The sequence below is a fragment of the Tinamus guttatus genome, unplaced genomic scaffold (genome assembly GCF_059628265.1).
Source record: "Tinamus guttatus ecotype Peru unplaced genomic scaffold, ASM5962826v1 Tinamus_guttatus_pri_ptg000384l, whole genome shotgun sequence".
Lineage (NCBI taxonomy): Eukaryota > Metazoa > Chordata > Aves > Tinamiformes > Tinamidae > Tinamus > Tinamus guttatus.
The window spans coordinates 2181088-2197948 of NW_028288918.1; the positions used below are offsets into that span (position 1 = coordinate 2181088).

General features: G+C 37.5%; 1 protein-coding gene across 1 annotated transcript in view; it reads left to right on the forward strand.

Annotated features, from left to right (window-relative positions):
- Positions 1 to 15411, forward strand: part of TRAPPC10 (trafficking protein particle complex subunit 10) — a 36464-nt gene extending 21053 nt beyond the window's left edge. Inside the window, exons 11-23 of the mRNA XM_088530650.1 lie at positions 774 to 865; positions 1916 to 2056; positions 3063 to 3175; positions 4078 to 4592; positions 6542 to 6683; positions 7741 to 7899; positions 8795 to 9024; positions 10221 to 10321; positions 10750 to 10876; positions 11407 to 11577; positions 12574 to 12751; positions 13176 to 13370; positions 13993 to 15411. Of these exons, the coding sequence (XP_088386776.1) occupies positions 774 to 865; positions 1916 to 2056; positions 3063 to 3175; positions 4078 to 4592; positions 6542 to 6683; positions 7741 to 7899; positions 8795 to 9024; positions 10221 to 10321; positions 10750 to 10876; positions 11407 to 11577; positions 12574 to 12751; positions 13176 to 13370; positions 13993 to 14231 (2403 nt within the window). The 3' untranslated portion in view covers positions 14232 to 15411. The remainder of the gene's footprint in view (positions 1 to 773; positions 866 to 1915; positions 2057 to 3062; positions 3176 to 4077; positions 4593 to 6541; positions 6684 to 7740; positions 7900 to 8794; positions 9025 to 10220; positions 10322 to 10749; positions 10877 to 11406; positions 11578 to 12573; positions 12752 to 13175; positions 13371 to 13992) is intronic.
- Positions 15412 to 16861: the final 1450 nt, after the last annotated feature.

Below are 16861 nucleotides of genomic sequence, written 5' to 3' on the forward strand. Positions count from 1 at the left end.
TTTTACAGAACGTACTGAGGTGTGTGCACCGGCTCTGTGCCTTAATCTTAGAGGTATGTGGTTATTCAGGTATATGGAACTGGCATCTGAAACTGCTAACTTGTAATAGGAGCTATATATCTTTTTTCAAGCTTAGAGCAAGTTAAGCAAGATGGAAGTGAAAGTTCAAGTTGCATAAGTTCAAGGAAAATTCCTTAAACCTTTGAGGAAGGGTTTAACCTAACTAACTTGGTACTTAACATTTCATTTGATCTTCACATACTGCTCTTAGAGACATGTATGTTGGAAAATAATACTACATGTAGCCTTAGTGGAAGAATCATGTGCCATGTTCTGTGTTTGTTTTTGAAGCATTAACTGTGATTCTCCAGGACAAAATCTAGCAATATGCTAGATAGGATACATTAGTGTATCCAGAAAGGAAGCACTGCTCTCTTGTGTAACGGTAGAGTAATGAGATGCACTCACTGAGAAATAGGAGAATTCAAGAATAGGTTTTGTTATTTGAAACCAGCTAAATTATTTTTGTGGGTCTGAGTTGCCTCATGACACTTTTAGCAGGCTTCTTTTACTATTTACAGTATAGATATTGGATGACGACAACTATATATAAAAAGTTGATGGGTGTGTTGAAATGGAGAGGAAGCGACTCATTCTGGTCATTTGGTTGCAATTACTTGGTTACTGGTTTGGGATTTCTGTGTGAAATGCTGTACTGCATAACAGCTAAACTTACATAACTAGCTTACACTTATTTCTTTTCTTGTAAACAGGATCTGTCCCATGCCACCATTGAAATGTACACAAATATTGGAAGAATTCGCTCAGCTAAGCTTGTTGGAAAGGACTTGGCAGAGTTTTATATGTAAGTAAATCTTTCAAATGTTTTAAATGCATTAGCTTTGGAAAGTTTGACTAAAAACTGTGAGGAAAATGAGCCATATTTTTAAAGGAATTTTAACAGTATTTTTGCAGTAACGCGTCCTAAGTTTCAGCCTGTTTAACACCAGAAAACAAGAATACCAGCAATCTTTTATATCAAACTGTAAATGTCACCCCATAATTTAGTGCTCTTTGTGTCCTGTGTTTTGCGGTTTCTTCCTTTCCTCTACTGAGAAGAAAAGGGCAATGAGGGGAGAGAGTGGGAGGGATAGCTTTGCATTTGTGTTAAGGTGCTATTCTTATGTGGTTTCTGACTTTTATAGCATGTCATTTTATACGTGCACATATATGCATAGTTTTTGATACACATGTTATTTTTGAGGCTACTCAGATTCCTATTTGAGGTTATGATTGTAAAATTGTGCATTTTGCCCACCGTGGAAGTTCATTTCCAAAGACATTTTCTGTTTTTAATTTTCATGTTGATTCAGTTGAAAGATCTTGCTGCATTGATTTTTTTTTTTTTTTAAAAACAAACTTGAGAATAATGAATGTTTTGGGGGTGGTCTTTTGTTGGGGCCTCCTTCTCATTATGCAACACTGATCTAGCTACAAAGGATCCTCCTAAGTTAACTTAAATTTACGTCTGAGAGGATAGGATTAAGTTTAAGGACTATCATGGAGGAGTGGCTGGACAGTGAGAAAATGCCACTTCTATTAAAGCATTTTCCTGCTTTAATGTAGTTGAGTAAGCATATTTAGTTAACTGTCAGAGGTGTTTGAGATGGCTGTATCCTGAAAATGTATTTGTGTGAGGCAGACTCACCTCAAATTTTAATTTGCTACAGCTCTATATCAAATCTTTCACTCGCATGGTGTATTTACACCAATTGTAGCAAGATTGACCAAGTTGTTGACCTGTTACTAGCAAAATGAGTAGCATAATGGTTCACTGGATTTTGTTATCTTGTTTTTGTTATCTTGGCTGCAAATGTTCCTACGTGTTCTGTACTTTTATTTCTTCCTTTTTAAGGAGGAAGAAAAGTCCCCAGAAGGCAGAGGTCTATCTTCAGGGAGCGCTGAAAACTTACCTTGCTGAAGGCTGGGCGTTACTCGTCACGCATACAAGAAAGCAATTAGCAGAATGCCAGAAACAGCTTGGGCAAATAGAAAAGTATCCTTTAAAATACAATGCTGGGAAATCAAAACTCAAAAAAAAAAAAATATTTCTTAGTTTTGTGTAGGGGAGCATAGGAGATTTTTTGAGTTGTTTAAGGTTGCTGCTTTTCTTGATACTGTGACTTTAAATGAAATTCCCCTAGGCATTTCAGCTTGGGATGGTCAGTTTAATAGAGAATGCTTTCTGCATGACAATTCTTGTGAAGATTGCAAGGAACAATTCAGCTTTTCTAGTTGTCCTTCTGGTTAGAAAAAGTGTAGGTTTTTCTTTGCCTGTAAACTCATGTTTTAGTCTCCTTTAAGGGACAGTGCTAGAGATTTTATTGTAACTGAAAATGATTAAGAGTGTGGAGTTTTTTTGTTTTTGTTTTTAAACATCAGACTTCAGCATTTTAAATGTCTTGCTCTTTTAAAAATACTTACACAAAAATTCTAAACTCCTAAATTTTTATGCTTCAGTATATATTTTTCAAAAAAAGCTGAGCCAATAGCTTTGTAGTCTCAACTAAGTACTTAAATGAGCGTTCGTATTCCCAGCACTCAAGAGCATAAAGAATGCCTTAGGACTTGATCATGGCAAATGGTACTGCAACAGCTGGCAGATTCTCAGCAAACTGAAAGGGCACACCGGTAAATTAGAATGTAATCAAATACTGAAGTTACTTAACTTTACATTTTGTGTTATCTCATGGGACTTTAACTTACATGCTGCGTGTATTTGTTGTCAAATAATGAATTTTCAATGCTTGGAAATCTTTTTTGATATACAAGAAAGCTTGTGTTACAAAGATTTATTTTAGAAAGTTTACTGAAAAGTGAAGATACTGCAGTATTCTCAAGTGATAGCAAAGCTTTTATTGTTTCCTTCCTAACAGAAAATTTTGTGAATGATAAAAGCAAGTCTTATATCACAAATAAGAAAATCAATTCTTGAACTGTTTCATTTACAGTTAAATTTCTGAAGTATGTGTTTCTACCTCACGTTTGCTTAACTTCGTTAGTTATCTTCAAACGAGCAGCCTTTTAGCAAGTGATAATCATCTAACAGAAGATGAACGCAAACGCTTCTGCCAAGAAATACTAGATTTTGCCAATCAGCAAGCAGAGAGTCAAGGTGGGTCGGACTCTTAATATGTGAAGTTTAAGCTGCTGTGGTCTGCAAGTAGACCAAATGGTGGTTATCTTTCTCCTGATTGGATTCACTACTTAATGTACAACTTATGAACCAATGTGGTTATTTTCCTGTCAACTCCAGAGCATTCATAAAATGCTTGAAATATTTGTGAATATTTATTTGATATAAATGGAAGATAAAAGGGTGATTAACAGTTCCATTCTGAATACCACAGAGCCTTTGTTCTCCTTCCCTTACCTGTTTCTCTGCTTGGATGGCTCAATTTATCTTCTGCTCTTTTCAATTCCTAACTTACCTTTGTTCCTGCACGGCTCTGACAGCCCTGCGATGATACCATTTCTTCTCAATGTTAAATCTCTACCTTGTTATTTTTAGAACTCTCCTTTTCCTTTCATTCATCCCTCTGCTTCAGCAATATTTTGTCCTCAGGATTATAATTCAAATTTGTATTGATGATGGCTCCTGGTACCTGTTTGTTACTTTCATTAGGTAGTTCCTTGGTTTCATAAACTTGTATTTGCTGTTAATTTATATGGAAAGTTCGTCACCTTATGATTCAACACTTACAGTGAAATGTTAAACTTCTGCATAGCTCTCTTTGCAGCTACTCCTTTTAATAGCCTAAGTATTAATAAAAATTTTAGTAGGTGACTTGAGAATAAGCTGTTAGCATCATAAGTTTCTCATGCTTCTATGCGATGTAAAACTTAAAATAGTGAAGTATTGATTTGATGTGAAAGAATTTATTGTGAAAAGATTTCGAAGTTGTTGATCTGATTTAATTTTAGGAGTTAATGCTTTGAAGCTTCTTTTTTAAGAAAATAAAATCGCTGATGTTTAGCAGCAATAGAGAAGAATGAAATCTGTTTCTGTCTTTTCAGGTCAGAAGATTATACTGTCTATGCACTCCTTTGCACAGTTAAAAACTCTGCATTTTGACCCTCCAAATGCTGTTGTCCACGTGGGTGGGAAGTTGTCCATTGAGCTGACGTTGCTGAGCCAGATGCCCATCCCAGTGCGAGTGGATCAGATTGCCATCTACGTTCACTTCAGCATTGAGAAAAACAGTTACCGGAAAACAGCCGAGTGGCTCACCAAGCACAAAACTTCCAATGGGGTGATCAACTTTCCAAGCGAGGTTACCGGCTTTCCTTTGTCGAGGAACAACTTGCCAACACTGGAGTTATATGAAATGTATGAACGAAGTCCCTCTGATAACTCTTTGAACACAACAGGAATTATCTGCAAAAATGTGCACATGCTACTGCGAAGGCAGGAGAGCAGTACTTCTCTGGATATGCCCTCAGGGCTGACGCTAGAAGATGGAGCTCACATGTTAAAATGTAATGACTTAATACTGGAACCAGGGATCAATAAAATAACTTTCAAAACTCAGGTATGTTTTTATAATCGTGTCAGAGCAGTGCTTGTGAAAGAAGAGCTAAAAGCACTTGCTGAAGAAGAACATAGTGCTGATAAACGTTATCTGTATTGCTCTACCTTACAGCATTGTTGATGCTGTTCCTGCTGTGGCTTCCCCTTTGCTCTAGGTCTTAATTTCCCCTGCAGTGGTGTAGTGGTGTTTGTGTATTGGCAACTCTATTTGCAGTCCTTCCCAAAGCTTTTTGCAGTATTCCAAAACTTACTTTAAAATACCTACATGACTATTGACTGCCACAAATAAAACTGATTTTAAATATATATATATACACACACACAACATACTGTGCCACTCAAGTTACTTGTTTTTGTTGTGCATGTTATAATATGCCTTCTAGCTATAGCATTTTCTCATTGCTTTAGTGTTAGGTTTGCTCCCTTTTATGAAATGTAGAAATTAGACTCTACGTGTCTGCTTTTGATGACCAAGAATTGAGAGCTTCACAGTGCTGGCCAGGAGGTTTCTTTCAGGCTTCTTAGCATATTTTAAGTGTTTTCCTACAGGGATTTTTCTTTTTCCTTTTTTTATTGTTCGTTTCCATCTCCCTGTAGAACTTGTAGTTGGAAGCTGGGTGAATTTTCAGCAGGTTGAGGCAATCTGTCTTTCTGTTCTCCAGCAGCAGGGCAGAAGGCACGAGAGGCGCTCCCTGTAAGAAGTGCATTTGGGAGCCTCTGCCCGTTGCAGCTGTCTTGAGGAGGAGATTCACTTCGATGCTTAATTGCATCCTCTCCTCACGAAGAGGAATAACCTCCCTCCTAAGATGCGGAGGAAAGTTGATTCTTTCTGTAGATCTTGGGCTGCTGATTAACTTTACTTATGCTAAGTGATAGTGACCTTCCAAATCTAATATTTCATTGTGTGTGTTCAAGCTCTACTATGATGATAAAGTATTATTTAAGCTCTTCAGGTTAGTATTTCAATACATCATATGTTGATGTTGAAATGATGCATGTATGAAAGACTTCACTGGTGTCTGTCCATTTAGAAGGCATTCAAGGACTGATACTTGCTGACTATAATTTCAAAACACATAATGCTGAATTTCAGTTGTGCTTTCTTATAAATAACTGTGAGTTAAGTTTGAATCGTGTGCATTCCAGCTGTTCTCCTGACTATTTAATTCTTTTCTTTGCGTTTAATTCTACCCAGATCAATACTTTATAAGGTGGCCCAAGGAAAAAAAGAAAGCACAGCCCATTCCCAGCAGTAATAGCTAAGAACAAATAGAAATAAGAATAAATATACTTGTACACAATGCTACAGTGTTTCTTTTTATAATATTGCTAACTAAAACATCTAAAATGACATTTTAGACTCTTCAAAGACTCATCAGAGTCTTTTAGACTCTGAATAAACTCTTAATAGAGTTTGAAGTAAAATGTGTAGTGCTTTTGGAAATCATTTGCATTGGTACTGGGGGAGAAGTGTATGAATTCAACAGGCTTATGAGCTGAAGGCTAGGCCTGATGCAAATGTTCTAGCTGTTTTATGAATGTCAGCCAGATAAGTGCTTTGCTGCTGCTTGCTTAATATCATTTTGGTAGCTAATAAATGTAATTCTATTTTAATGTGTGTGACATGTAAAGGAGGAAAGCAACCACCTAAGGAACAGCAATTTGTCAGGGTAGTTCATGTATTGGTTACTTTGATTATCGGTATGTGTGAGTTAACCTGACACTTGTTCTTGAAGCAGGCAGCACTCTAGAGCTTATATCTAAAATGGGGGAGAAGATGATCCTTGGTGGAAAATCTTGTCACATATTCCCAGAATGATTGTTTGCTTTATAAATTAAAACAAAGTATCTGATAGAAATGACCTGTGAAACTTGCTTGTCTTTCAGCAGGGGGTTTGTTTTAAAAGTACTTGCTAAATTGAAAAATCCTTTCAAATGTTTTCTCCCAAGGCCAAAGAACCTGGGACGTACACGCTCAGGCAACTGTGCACTTCCCTGGGAAAAGTACAGTTTGTCCTTCTTCACATTTACCCCATTGCACAGTATGATGTGTATTCTCAGGAGCCCCAGCTCAAGGTGGAACCAATGACTGGTAGGTGCAGTTGTTGCACTGCAGTTGTATTCATAATCTTTCTTTTTGCACAGGAGAAGGTGAAATGTTTTTCACCTTGAATTTTATTCAGAATTGCTTTGCCTTGCTCTTAATATTGAGCTAGAAGTTTAAAATAAGCTCTTATTTTTCAGATAATATGCGAAGTACACTGTCAGTGATATTCAACAAGTAATTTCAGAGTTTAGCTCAAGTTTGAAGATGTAGTGCTGCTTAAATATCAGGCATGAATTGCCTTCCTACAAAGGAGAAGTGAATATTTAAATTCATAACTGACTGAGCTTATTGGCTACTTTTGTGACACTGCAGTGTCTTTGGTGCTTAATAGTCATCACACATGAGTTGATAACCCAAAATGTGCATCTGTTGCATTTGTGGACAGTGCAGCACTGTTAGACATTTGTTAAAGCATATCAACTGAAGTTAATAATGTTTCAGGTTGTAATTTTAGGTAGATGGGTTGATGTGCATTCTATGGAACCATCCCCCTCCCACTCATTGCAAGGTAGAGGAAAGACAGGGAAGAGGGGAATAAATCTGACTAGCTACACCTGTGAAGCTGGTGGTCATGATTGAGAATCTGTGTGAATGTTGATGGTCATGATTCAGGTCATTGAGAGTCCATGTGGATATTGGTGTTCTAATAATCCTAGCTGTGCAAATACAGCCTGGGGGTGTGACTGGTGTCAGGGGCGGCAGTACAAAGCTGTCCCCAGCCTGCAGAACTTAAAGCTTGGCAGTACCTTTCTTTGAGTACTGTGCTGTTGGAAACAGCACAGAATGTCCTGTGCCCTGCACAGTGTGAGAGCCTGCTAGGCTAAGCCCAGCTCAGCTCCATCAGCTTGTAGAACCAGGTCCTTTCAAGTTAAGTGACTGAAATTCACCCTTGGATGGCCTAACATGTTCATAACATCCTTTTAAGTTACTTTAAGGAGAAATTGCCTGGGAATGTTTGCTTGTAAGCAAGCCCTAGCAGCATATTGTAACCATCTCGAAGGGACTGTTGGAATACATGATCAATTTTGCTTCTTTCCTTCAGATAGCCTTTTGGCTGGCATTCCCCAGAAGGTGAAATTCACAGTGATTACTGGCCATTACACCATGAAGAGTGGAGATACTTTGCAGCTCAGTAACGCGGATACCATGCCTATTCTGTACCATCCCGAGAGCAAGGCAGTCATCTATTCCAACACGAGGGGTAAGTGGTGGAGTCAAAACTGGTACTTCAGCAATGCAAAAATTCAGTAACCCTGATGTAAATCTGTAGTCATTACACTGGAAAACACTGGTACTGTGTTTTTCAGTAGCCCTTAGTAACTGAAGCTATTTAGGGACTTGCAAATTAGCACTTAGTGCAAGAAAGGTCTTAAACTTTATTTCTAATAAAATAGCAAAATGAACTTTCAGCAAGCAGCTGGACTACTTGGTACTTTTTTCTTTTTTTCTGTGCTCAGGTTCTGTCTCAGTTGCTGCAAGTGTACAGTAGTTTTACATAAATGGAGAGGAGTGTTAATAGACTAAAATTGGAGAGTAATAAAAATAGCCTATACCACTGTCCCATATGTAGTATTTCAAATATATATGATTACTGATCAAAAATACCAATGTGCGATAAGTTTATTTGAAGTGGAAAGGAATTGTGAGACTAAGAAGCTACAGGATAATGTTAAAATTGCAATGTGTATCAGGTGATAGATTAAAGTAGCTCTTTGTCTACTTTAAAGCTTGGTACCATATTGTTTTCTTTGGAGCTTTCTTGAATACTGGAAGGGACTACTGCACTGAATGTGCTGGCTTCCTGCAGTCTTTGAGGTGGATAGATCATTGCTGGTGAGAAATTGTGAACAGCAGTGATATTTAAAATGTGAAGATTATAGCTCATTTGAGGAGATTAATGTGGAGTTATGTAATGTGGCTGCTAGTTGCTGATTTTGCAACTATGGAGGTCTTGCCAGCAGATGGATATGTTCCAACCTATTTTCTAATGCTTTTAGCTCTTCAGACTATTTCTTACTTAACTACAGATTAAAATGAAAATTGGGGAAGGATGAAAAGTTTTAAACCATTTTCTTTCCCGTTCTATGCAATTCTAGAAAAGATCTCAGAATCATCATTAAGGATTCAATCTTCTGAGAAGATCACGAGCATCAGTTTGCCAGTGACTCCTGCCTATCACGTGATTGAGTTTGAACTAGAAGTCATGTATTTGCCATCAACCCCAGAACCTGCAGTGGAGAGAGATAATACTGTAAATAAAGAAGCTTGCAGGAAAAGCAAAGAGAAGCAGAAACCAGACAGCCACATGGTGACCGTTGACCAGAAAGTAAGGTGACATTTGGCACTGAGATCAGTTTGATCACAGGGACATGCACTCACTTGTGATGCAGAGGCTGGTTACATAGAAGTGATTTTTCTCTTTAAGGTTATACATGCAAAAATCATACCAAATGTTTATAAATGCAAAGAGTATGTGAGCACAAATGTGTGCCATGCTAATATACGGCCAACTGGTTGACTTCTTAGCCCTAGTAAGAGTTTTGGCATCATAGTGCTCACAATTTGTTAGGATGAAGGCTAATCCTGTCTTTTCGAAAGCTGGAATGGTGTCCTTAAAAGTGCTGTGAAATTATATCCTCCCTTGTGACCCATGGGAAGGATGTTTCTTCTACTTGTAGAGCATCTGCACAGCACAGATTCAAGCTGCCATGTTCTATAGTTGGAGGTCAGTTTTCCTTGTGATCCGTGCTATAGGGGATGAATGGAAGGAGCAATGCAAAGATGCCACTGAGTTAATGGTGAAAAGAACTTGGATTCATCACCTTTCACAGGGTTATGCCTTGCTAAAATTGATTGAAAAGCACTGCCCTATATCCTTACATGTGAGTAATGGGGTGAACATGTGTAGCTATAGGCTGATACTTCTTACTAGAATTAAAACATTGCGAAAAGATGTTATTTTCTGCATATAAAATGGTGCTTAGTGTACATGCTTTAGAGTTGGAAGCAGTGGCACTGTTCTGTTAAGTTGGAGTTCTGTAGTTAAGCGTGATGCTTAAAGCTGAAACAAATATATTTAATGTAAGTTTAATATTGCTTTTAATATATGTAATATGTACAGTAACATATGTATATTACATTACATAGGTGTTTATAAGTATGGTGGGTGGGGTTCTTAAGAATTTATTTTATACTGACATTTTTTTTTAGTATTAAGATGCTACTGATTCTGTCACTCTATCCTTTCTTGTATTCCCCTTTCTGTCCATTTTCAACACCTGTAGTCTTCAGAACTGCACACCATCAGTTTCCACAGAAAAGTTTCTTCTAGATTTCACTCCTTTTGAGAAGAAAAGGAGAGCACTGTTTTGTCAGGCTTGGTTTGACCCACCCTGTTCCTCACACCCACTCTGGATGCATTAGATCTAGGCACTTACTGAGAAATCTTTGGTTTTAAAATAAGGAGAAAAGAAAACTCTTATGCCTCTGACTGTTTCCTTTTTTCCGCCCCTCCCCCTGTAGGTAACCATTGATTGTCCTTGGTCGATTTACTCCACTATTATTGCATTAACGTTCTGCATACCTTTTAATGCCAAGCATTCCTTACTGTCAGCTGGCAAACGGTAATGTACTCATTAAGTATTTACTGCTCCTTTCCTCTTGCAACCTGTGGAGGTGGAATATAAGTAATATTTCTAGTCAGCTTGTCTCTCTTTAAGTTGGGGTTTTGTTGTCTTGTATCTTCCCACTGGAAGCCTGTTTGCTTCCTCTGGTGCGCTTTCCTATCAATAAAACAAACGTGGTTTCAGCCCTTTTGGAAATAAGACCGCAAGATAAACCAGACTATTTCTGAGTAGTTATTTGGTTTTAATACGTGAGGGGATGTTGTACAGCCTTATTTGTGCACACACCTAAATATAGTTATTGGAAAGTGATCTGCTATCCTGTTTTTGCTTAAATTGTACCCTTTGGAAAGAAGGCATTTACCCTTTGAGGGATAATTGCTCAGATTTGCTACATAATTCAACAAACAGTCTATCTTGTTTTTCAGGAAATATGTGCAAGTCTGTGTAGAGAATTTATCAGAACTCTGTTTCCAGCTTTCAGAAAACAGCCTAAAAAATTCTGCTAACTGTACGGATTTGCAGCTGGTATCTCTGAACCCTGATTCTCAACAGGTAAAGACTTGGTGGTATATGAGCTCACTGGTGTAGAGAGCCAGGTATGCAACTTCTTGTTAGTGGAATTATGAGCACCTCTGCATATTTCCAGTAAGTACAGCTAATGCCAGATATTTTGTCAGATTTACAGTCACTTGAGAGAGTAATTTTTCTTTGCAAAGAAGCTTTGGGAAGCATTTACACCTACAGATTCAGATCAAAGTCTAAAAGCTGCACAGATGATTAGATAATTTTCCAAACTATTTTGCCTTTGCATAGAACCGTGTTCCAGCTGGTGTTTTGGAAGAATACATTTTACTTTATACAGTGTTTAGACCAGACTCAAAGAAACTTCAATAAACTGTTTTGGTACTTCATTGAAAGATTTTATTACATGTTTTCACTGATAATTTATGCTGAAAAGACATGTCCTATTTCATACACTGTAGTAATGCCAGAACAGACATATACATGTGAACATATATTTCTATATTTCTTTTGTCAGAGGAGGGAAAGAGCTGATACTATCAATAAATATTATCTTTCAGGTCATATACAGTAAGCAATCAATATTCTTTGTATGGGAGTTGAAGTGGACGAAAGAGCTTCCCCTGTCCTTGCAGTGCCTGTTTTCAGTCAGCTTTTGTCCAGCTACCTCTGAAGAACAGTCCCTTTCCCTGAAGCCGTTCACATACGAATTCCAAGTGGAAAATTTTTTTGTAAGTATTCTGTAGTATGGCCAAATATTAGGAAACCCCATTCAGTTAACAAATGTGAAAGGAAGAAGTCGAAACTATGTTACAATTTCTGTTTCCATAATGAGGTTGATGCTGATCATAGGATTGTTTGAAAGCTAGTTCATTGAAAGTGGAGGTAAAGTGGAAGTATATTTACCACTGGAACTGAAAAAAAAAAAGTTGGTTTCCTTAATCTTGTGTCTTTTTTTAATTATTATTCCATGTTGGTGGTTTGTTTTTTCTCTGTGTTTTTTTTTTTTAAACTCTCTCTAAGTTTGAGCTCTATTGAGAATACTGAGTTGATTTCTACCCCCCGGCTGAAGACAGCCATCTCCGACTCAAATGGCTGTTTCCTCAAATCTTTGCCGTTGATAGCACTACTAAAAAATTCAAATGCTTAAGATGAGATCTTCTAATGAAATATTCAGAGTTTTTTAGACCATTATCTGAAATGTTTCTTTTATGAACAAACTCTTTGTTCCTTTGATCTGCTGGGAAGCTTATTGGCTAAATAAAACCTCCTATTAAAAGGATTCTCTTAAACTTTTTAAATCTCATCCCTAAAGTCTTTGTGGTGGTGTTCTTGATGCTTGGTTTAAAAAATACCACCATTGTCCATCATATTTTGTCTTGTCTCTTTCTTGATGCTTATTGCAAATTGATATTGAGCAAAATTCTAGGGTTTTACTTGAATACTCAAACACAACTAGCAATTGTTGGCGTTTTATCAATATCTTTCTGGATAGTTTTAGGGGAATTAAATGTGTTAATGATATTTGTAGAATTTGATTTGTTTATTTGCTCAAACTGAGCAGTGTAATGAAGTGAACATTGCTTTTAACTGACCATTGTGTTAGAAAGGTATAATAGGATGTGGATGCTAAACTTCACTCATACTGTATCAGTTGTCCATTTTTCTTTAAACACAAATAAAACACCCCTTTTTTCTTGGTAACAGCACTGTTTTCTTCCTGACAGACATTGTATAATGTGAAAACTGAAATTTTTCCCCCATTGGGGGCAGAGTATTGTAAAACAGGCTCGCTCTGCTCTTTAGAGGTGTCCATCACCCGGCTTGCGGATCTCTTAGAAGTTGATAAAGATGAAGCATTAACAGAGTCAGATGGATATTGTACAACAAAACTGATGTATGAAGGTAAGAACGTTTTTCTTGATATTCCTCATCAAAATGTTGACAAAATTCTCCTGTTTTTTGTCTTTATAATGAGTTCAGACAGACCTTCCAGGGCAATTGCCTTGTATTGTGTATGCCACTGCACAGTAAAGCAGTTTACATTTCACTAGTCTCATAATATGTATATACATATATATTTTTTCTTCACTAATCTTTCCTAAAGAAATACAAATACTCTTTGGGCTGGATAGATGACTTCTTGAGACTGAAATATTAATCCCTTTCAAGTAGAGCTGGTTTCTTCCTTTGAACAGCTGTTCACTTACAAAAGTTGGTGTAGTTTCTGTATATTGTGAAGATACCGATTAAAGAATGTTCTAAAACTGTACTGAGTCCCCATTTTAGACAGAAAATATTGTAAGAATATTTTTTTCTATTCCTGCAGTTGTTGACAACAGCAGTAACTGGGCAGTTTGTGGGAAAAGTTCTGGAGTGATATCTATGCCCGTAGCAGCTCGAGCAACTCACAAGGTCCACATGGAAGTGATGCCTCTCTTTGCTGGATACCTACCCTTTCCTGATGTCAGATTATTTAAATACCTCCCTCATCATTCTGCTCACTCCATGCAACTCGATGCTGGTAAAGCTTTCTCAAGTACCTGGCTACTTATAGAAATTATTATGCTGTTTGTGTCCTGTATAGAAGAAAGCAAGACCGGGAAGTGGGTTAGCTTAGTACTGTTAGGTTTTGTTGTTACTTAGTTTCATTTCATGGTACTGATTTTACATTTCTAGAAAGCTGCTCTAACAGTTTTTGTAATATTGAATTCAGGTTGTAGCCTTACTCTTGAGAGGGAATAATAAAAAAGTCTTTATATATATATATATATATATATATATATATGTCTCCTTTAAAGATTATTGTATAATTATAACTGAATTCATAACAAAGTGAAAATTAATTTGAAACCCTCTAGTGCTGAGGCTTCATGGTTTATAAATTTTTAATCTATTGTGTTTTCATTAACTTTGGGGGAAAATAATTCCCACTTGCTGGAAGGATTAAGTAGTTGAAAAGCTTGTGACATCTAAATCAGATTAGATCAAGAGTTTAAATGTCTACAGCCACAAACTGTTGATTCACCTGAAATGATGAGTAGCTGTTAACCTGTCCTAAGTTGGCCAGGTATCTGAGCTCTAAATAGTTTTTAAGACATTTAATTGCTTCGAAGACTGAATTTGTGGGTTTTTGCTTAAAACAGATAGCTGGATTGAGAATGATAATGTCTCAGTGGACAAGAACATGGATGAGCAAGCTGAGAGCAGCAGCCTGAGGAGCCGCAGCAGCTTGCATTCCACAGCCAGCGGGGAGCACAAGGGTCTGCCCATGCCCCGGCTGCAGTCCTTCTCCTCCGGTCAGGTCTTCAACTGCAGCAGCGGGATGCAGATACTCGTGGTTCCCAGCAAGGACGACCACGTTCTGGAAGTCAATATCACATGACAACTTGGTATAGAAACCAAGAAAACACAAACCTTTAGGAACTGGATTTGAAAGCACTTTAATGGGTTGTGACCTTACCAGTCTCTGTTGTAACATTCTAACTCTAACCAGACCTATGGCACTCAACACTTACTGGCCATGGAAACACCAGACAATTGTATCAATTCAAATGTACAGTGAAGCTTGTGTCAGCTAGTTTATATTGCCACTTTAGTATGTTTTGTGTAAGCTATTGGGTTTTTTCCCTTCAATCACATCCTGCTGGTAAAGATGCTTGCTGCAGTTGGTCCTTTATGTAACTTGAGCAGCCTCCAGTTTTGCTGTTTTTAAAAAGCCTGATATCTGTTCACAAAATTGTTTCCAGGTTGACATACAGTAGGCCTTGCAACGTGGCTATAATTGACTCGTGTGTGCCTTTCCAATCACACGACTGTCTGGTTTTCTGGACCAGAGTAGCTTTCAAAATTCCTGAAAAATAAGGTGTGATTCTGAATCCCATAGCAGCGAGAAGATGTCAAAGATATATATATATATATTTTTCCTGAAGATTTGCTTAATGTCTTCTGTGCCTTGGGATACAGGAATTACACCTGTCCCAAGAGACCCCTTATAGAACCATCTAAAGCATCTTGAGCCATTAATTCCTGCCATACTTCTTGAAGATCATGGCCCTTGAACTTAAACCAGTGACGTGGCATGCGAGCAACTGTAGTGAAGGCTCATGGGACCATGTTTTTTTCCCTAGTGACTTCAATGAGTGGATGAACATCATGTCAGATGCATTTTATGATGTGCTAGCTTGTTTTTTAACCAAAGTTGTTTTTTTTTTCCTAGTTTCTTTTGCCCTAATTAGTGTTTACTTATGGACTGCAGAGCCATATTTTTTTTGCACCTTAATTCCAGAGGTTCTAAAAGTAAATAATGCCATTTAAGATGAAGTTTACTTCTCTGCTTCCAGTCTAGATATGGGGAGAAGGATTAATGTCCTAGAATTAAATCTCTTCTGGTCCAGCAAGCTGCAGTCATACCATACCAACTGATTATTTTTCAGTTGTAAATTTTAATGTACATATGGTTGACTATTTAAATAAAGTTACAAATTAACTGATGTATTGTCTGTATAAGTTGCACCAAAAATCAAGGATAAATAAATGTGTGTTTTTATGGTGTGGAAGTCAAAGCTTGTAAATATGTGTAGTGTTTTAAACCTTTTGCAGCTCTCAAAAAGCTCTGTAGCTTTGTATATATGTAGGTATTTCTCTGGAGTTCACAGAGGGGAGGAAGGGCGGTAGCTGGCATGAACTGGTGTGTCCAGGAGATTTGCGGCGCCTCTGGAAAAATTCTCTTCCAAGTCTTAAAGGAATAACAAGAATTTCTGCTGTTTAATAGCTCCTATAAACAAAGCAGCATAGGCCAACAAAAAAGGCAAATATTTGAACCCCTTCTCTTGTTTAGCAGCTGCCTGCTTTGTTTTCATGCTTTCTCTGTACTTTAGAATTGTCAGTTGATTTGTCAGATGCTATAAATATTTGACATTTTGATTTTTAAATAATAATTTACAGTTTATTCCACCCATGTAACTGAAATACAACAAAGCATTCAACTTGTTCACTGATGTAATAGAATCTTTTTTTCTTCTAACCATCATTAATTTGGCATTGAATCTTGTATTTAACTTTCATTTGTTTACTTAAATGCATGGGAGAGCTGTTACTATAAACATCCCTAACATAGAATTTCATTCAAAGCTGAGACTTCCCATCTGCTGAGTAAGCATGTTCCATAACTGTGTGTATCTATTATTATTTTTATTATGTTTTGACAGTTCATCCTTTTGCTTATTTCTTACCAAAGAAAGTTTGAATTTCATGATAGGTTATGTGGCTTCCTGAGCTCCCAGATGAGTTTCCTTCATTAGCATTTAAGTGTCATAGCAATCTGTTTCCATATTTATTATGGGGCAACATTTTCAGTAGGATGTGACACAAAGCAGTCAACCTTTCATCGCCAAGGCTTAGTGTAATTATTACACAGTAGAAGCCAAGCTTGTATTTGTGATGGCAGAAAGAGGTCGGTTTTATAAAGGGAAGTGTGCAGGTGTAGCAAAATTGTGAAGCAAAGTTAGAATGTGTAACTTCATTTCAGATGTAAATAATGATTTTTTTTAAAAAAAATGTGTTTTAAACTGTAATTACAGTGAATGTTGCAGATTCAGGTGTGACTGGAAATATTCCAAGTTATAATGTTCTGCTTCTACTCTTGCAAATTGTGTGTTTAATGTGAGACTGACCGACCTTTTCCCCTCGTTGTTCTGTAGCCTTGCACAGCTGGGGCCCACCACAGAGGGTAATGCCCCCATATTGAATGAAAATACCAAGTGGGAAGCTGCTCCTTAAACAGGTTTTAAGAATCTTCCCCCTGCTTCAAAGGTGCCTTCAGCTGAAATTACAGAGGGAAGAAAAAAAGAAGGGGAATTGGATGGAAAGTGAGTTACGGGGATTTTTAAAAATATGTAGACATGTTAACAGGGTGATGGGTGAAGGGGGTCTCTGTGACAGTTTCCCTCTCACGGTGCCGGGACGGCCCCGCTTCCTTGGCAGGAAAAGCCGTGGCGCGAGGGAGCGCCCTGC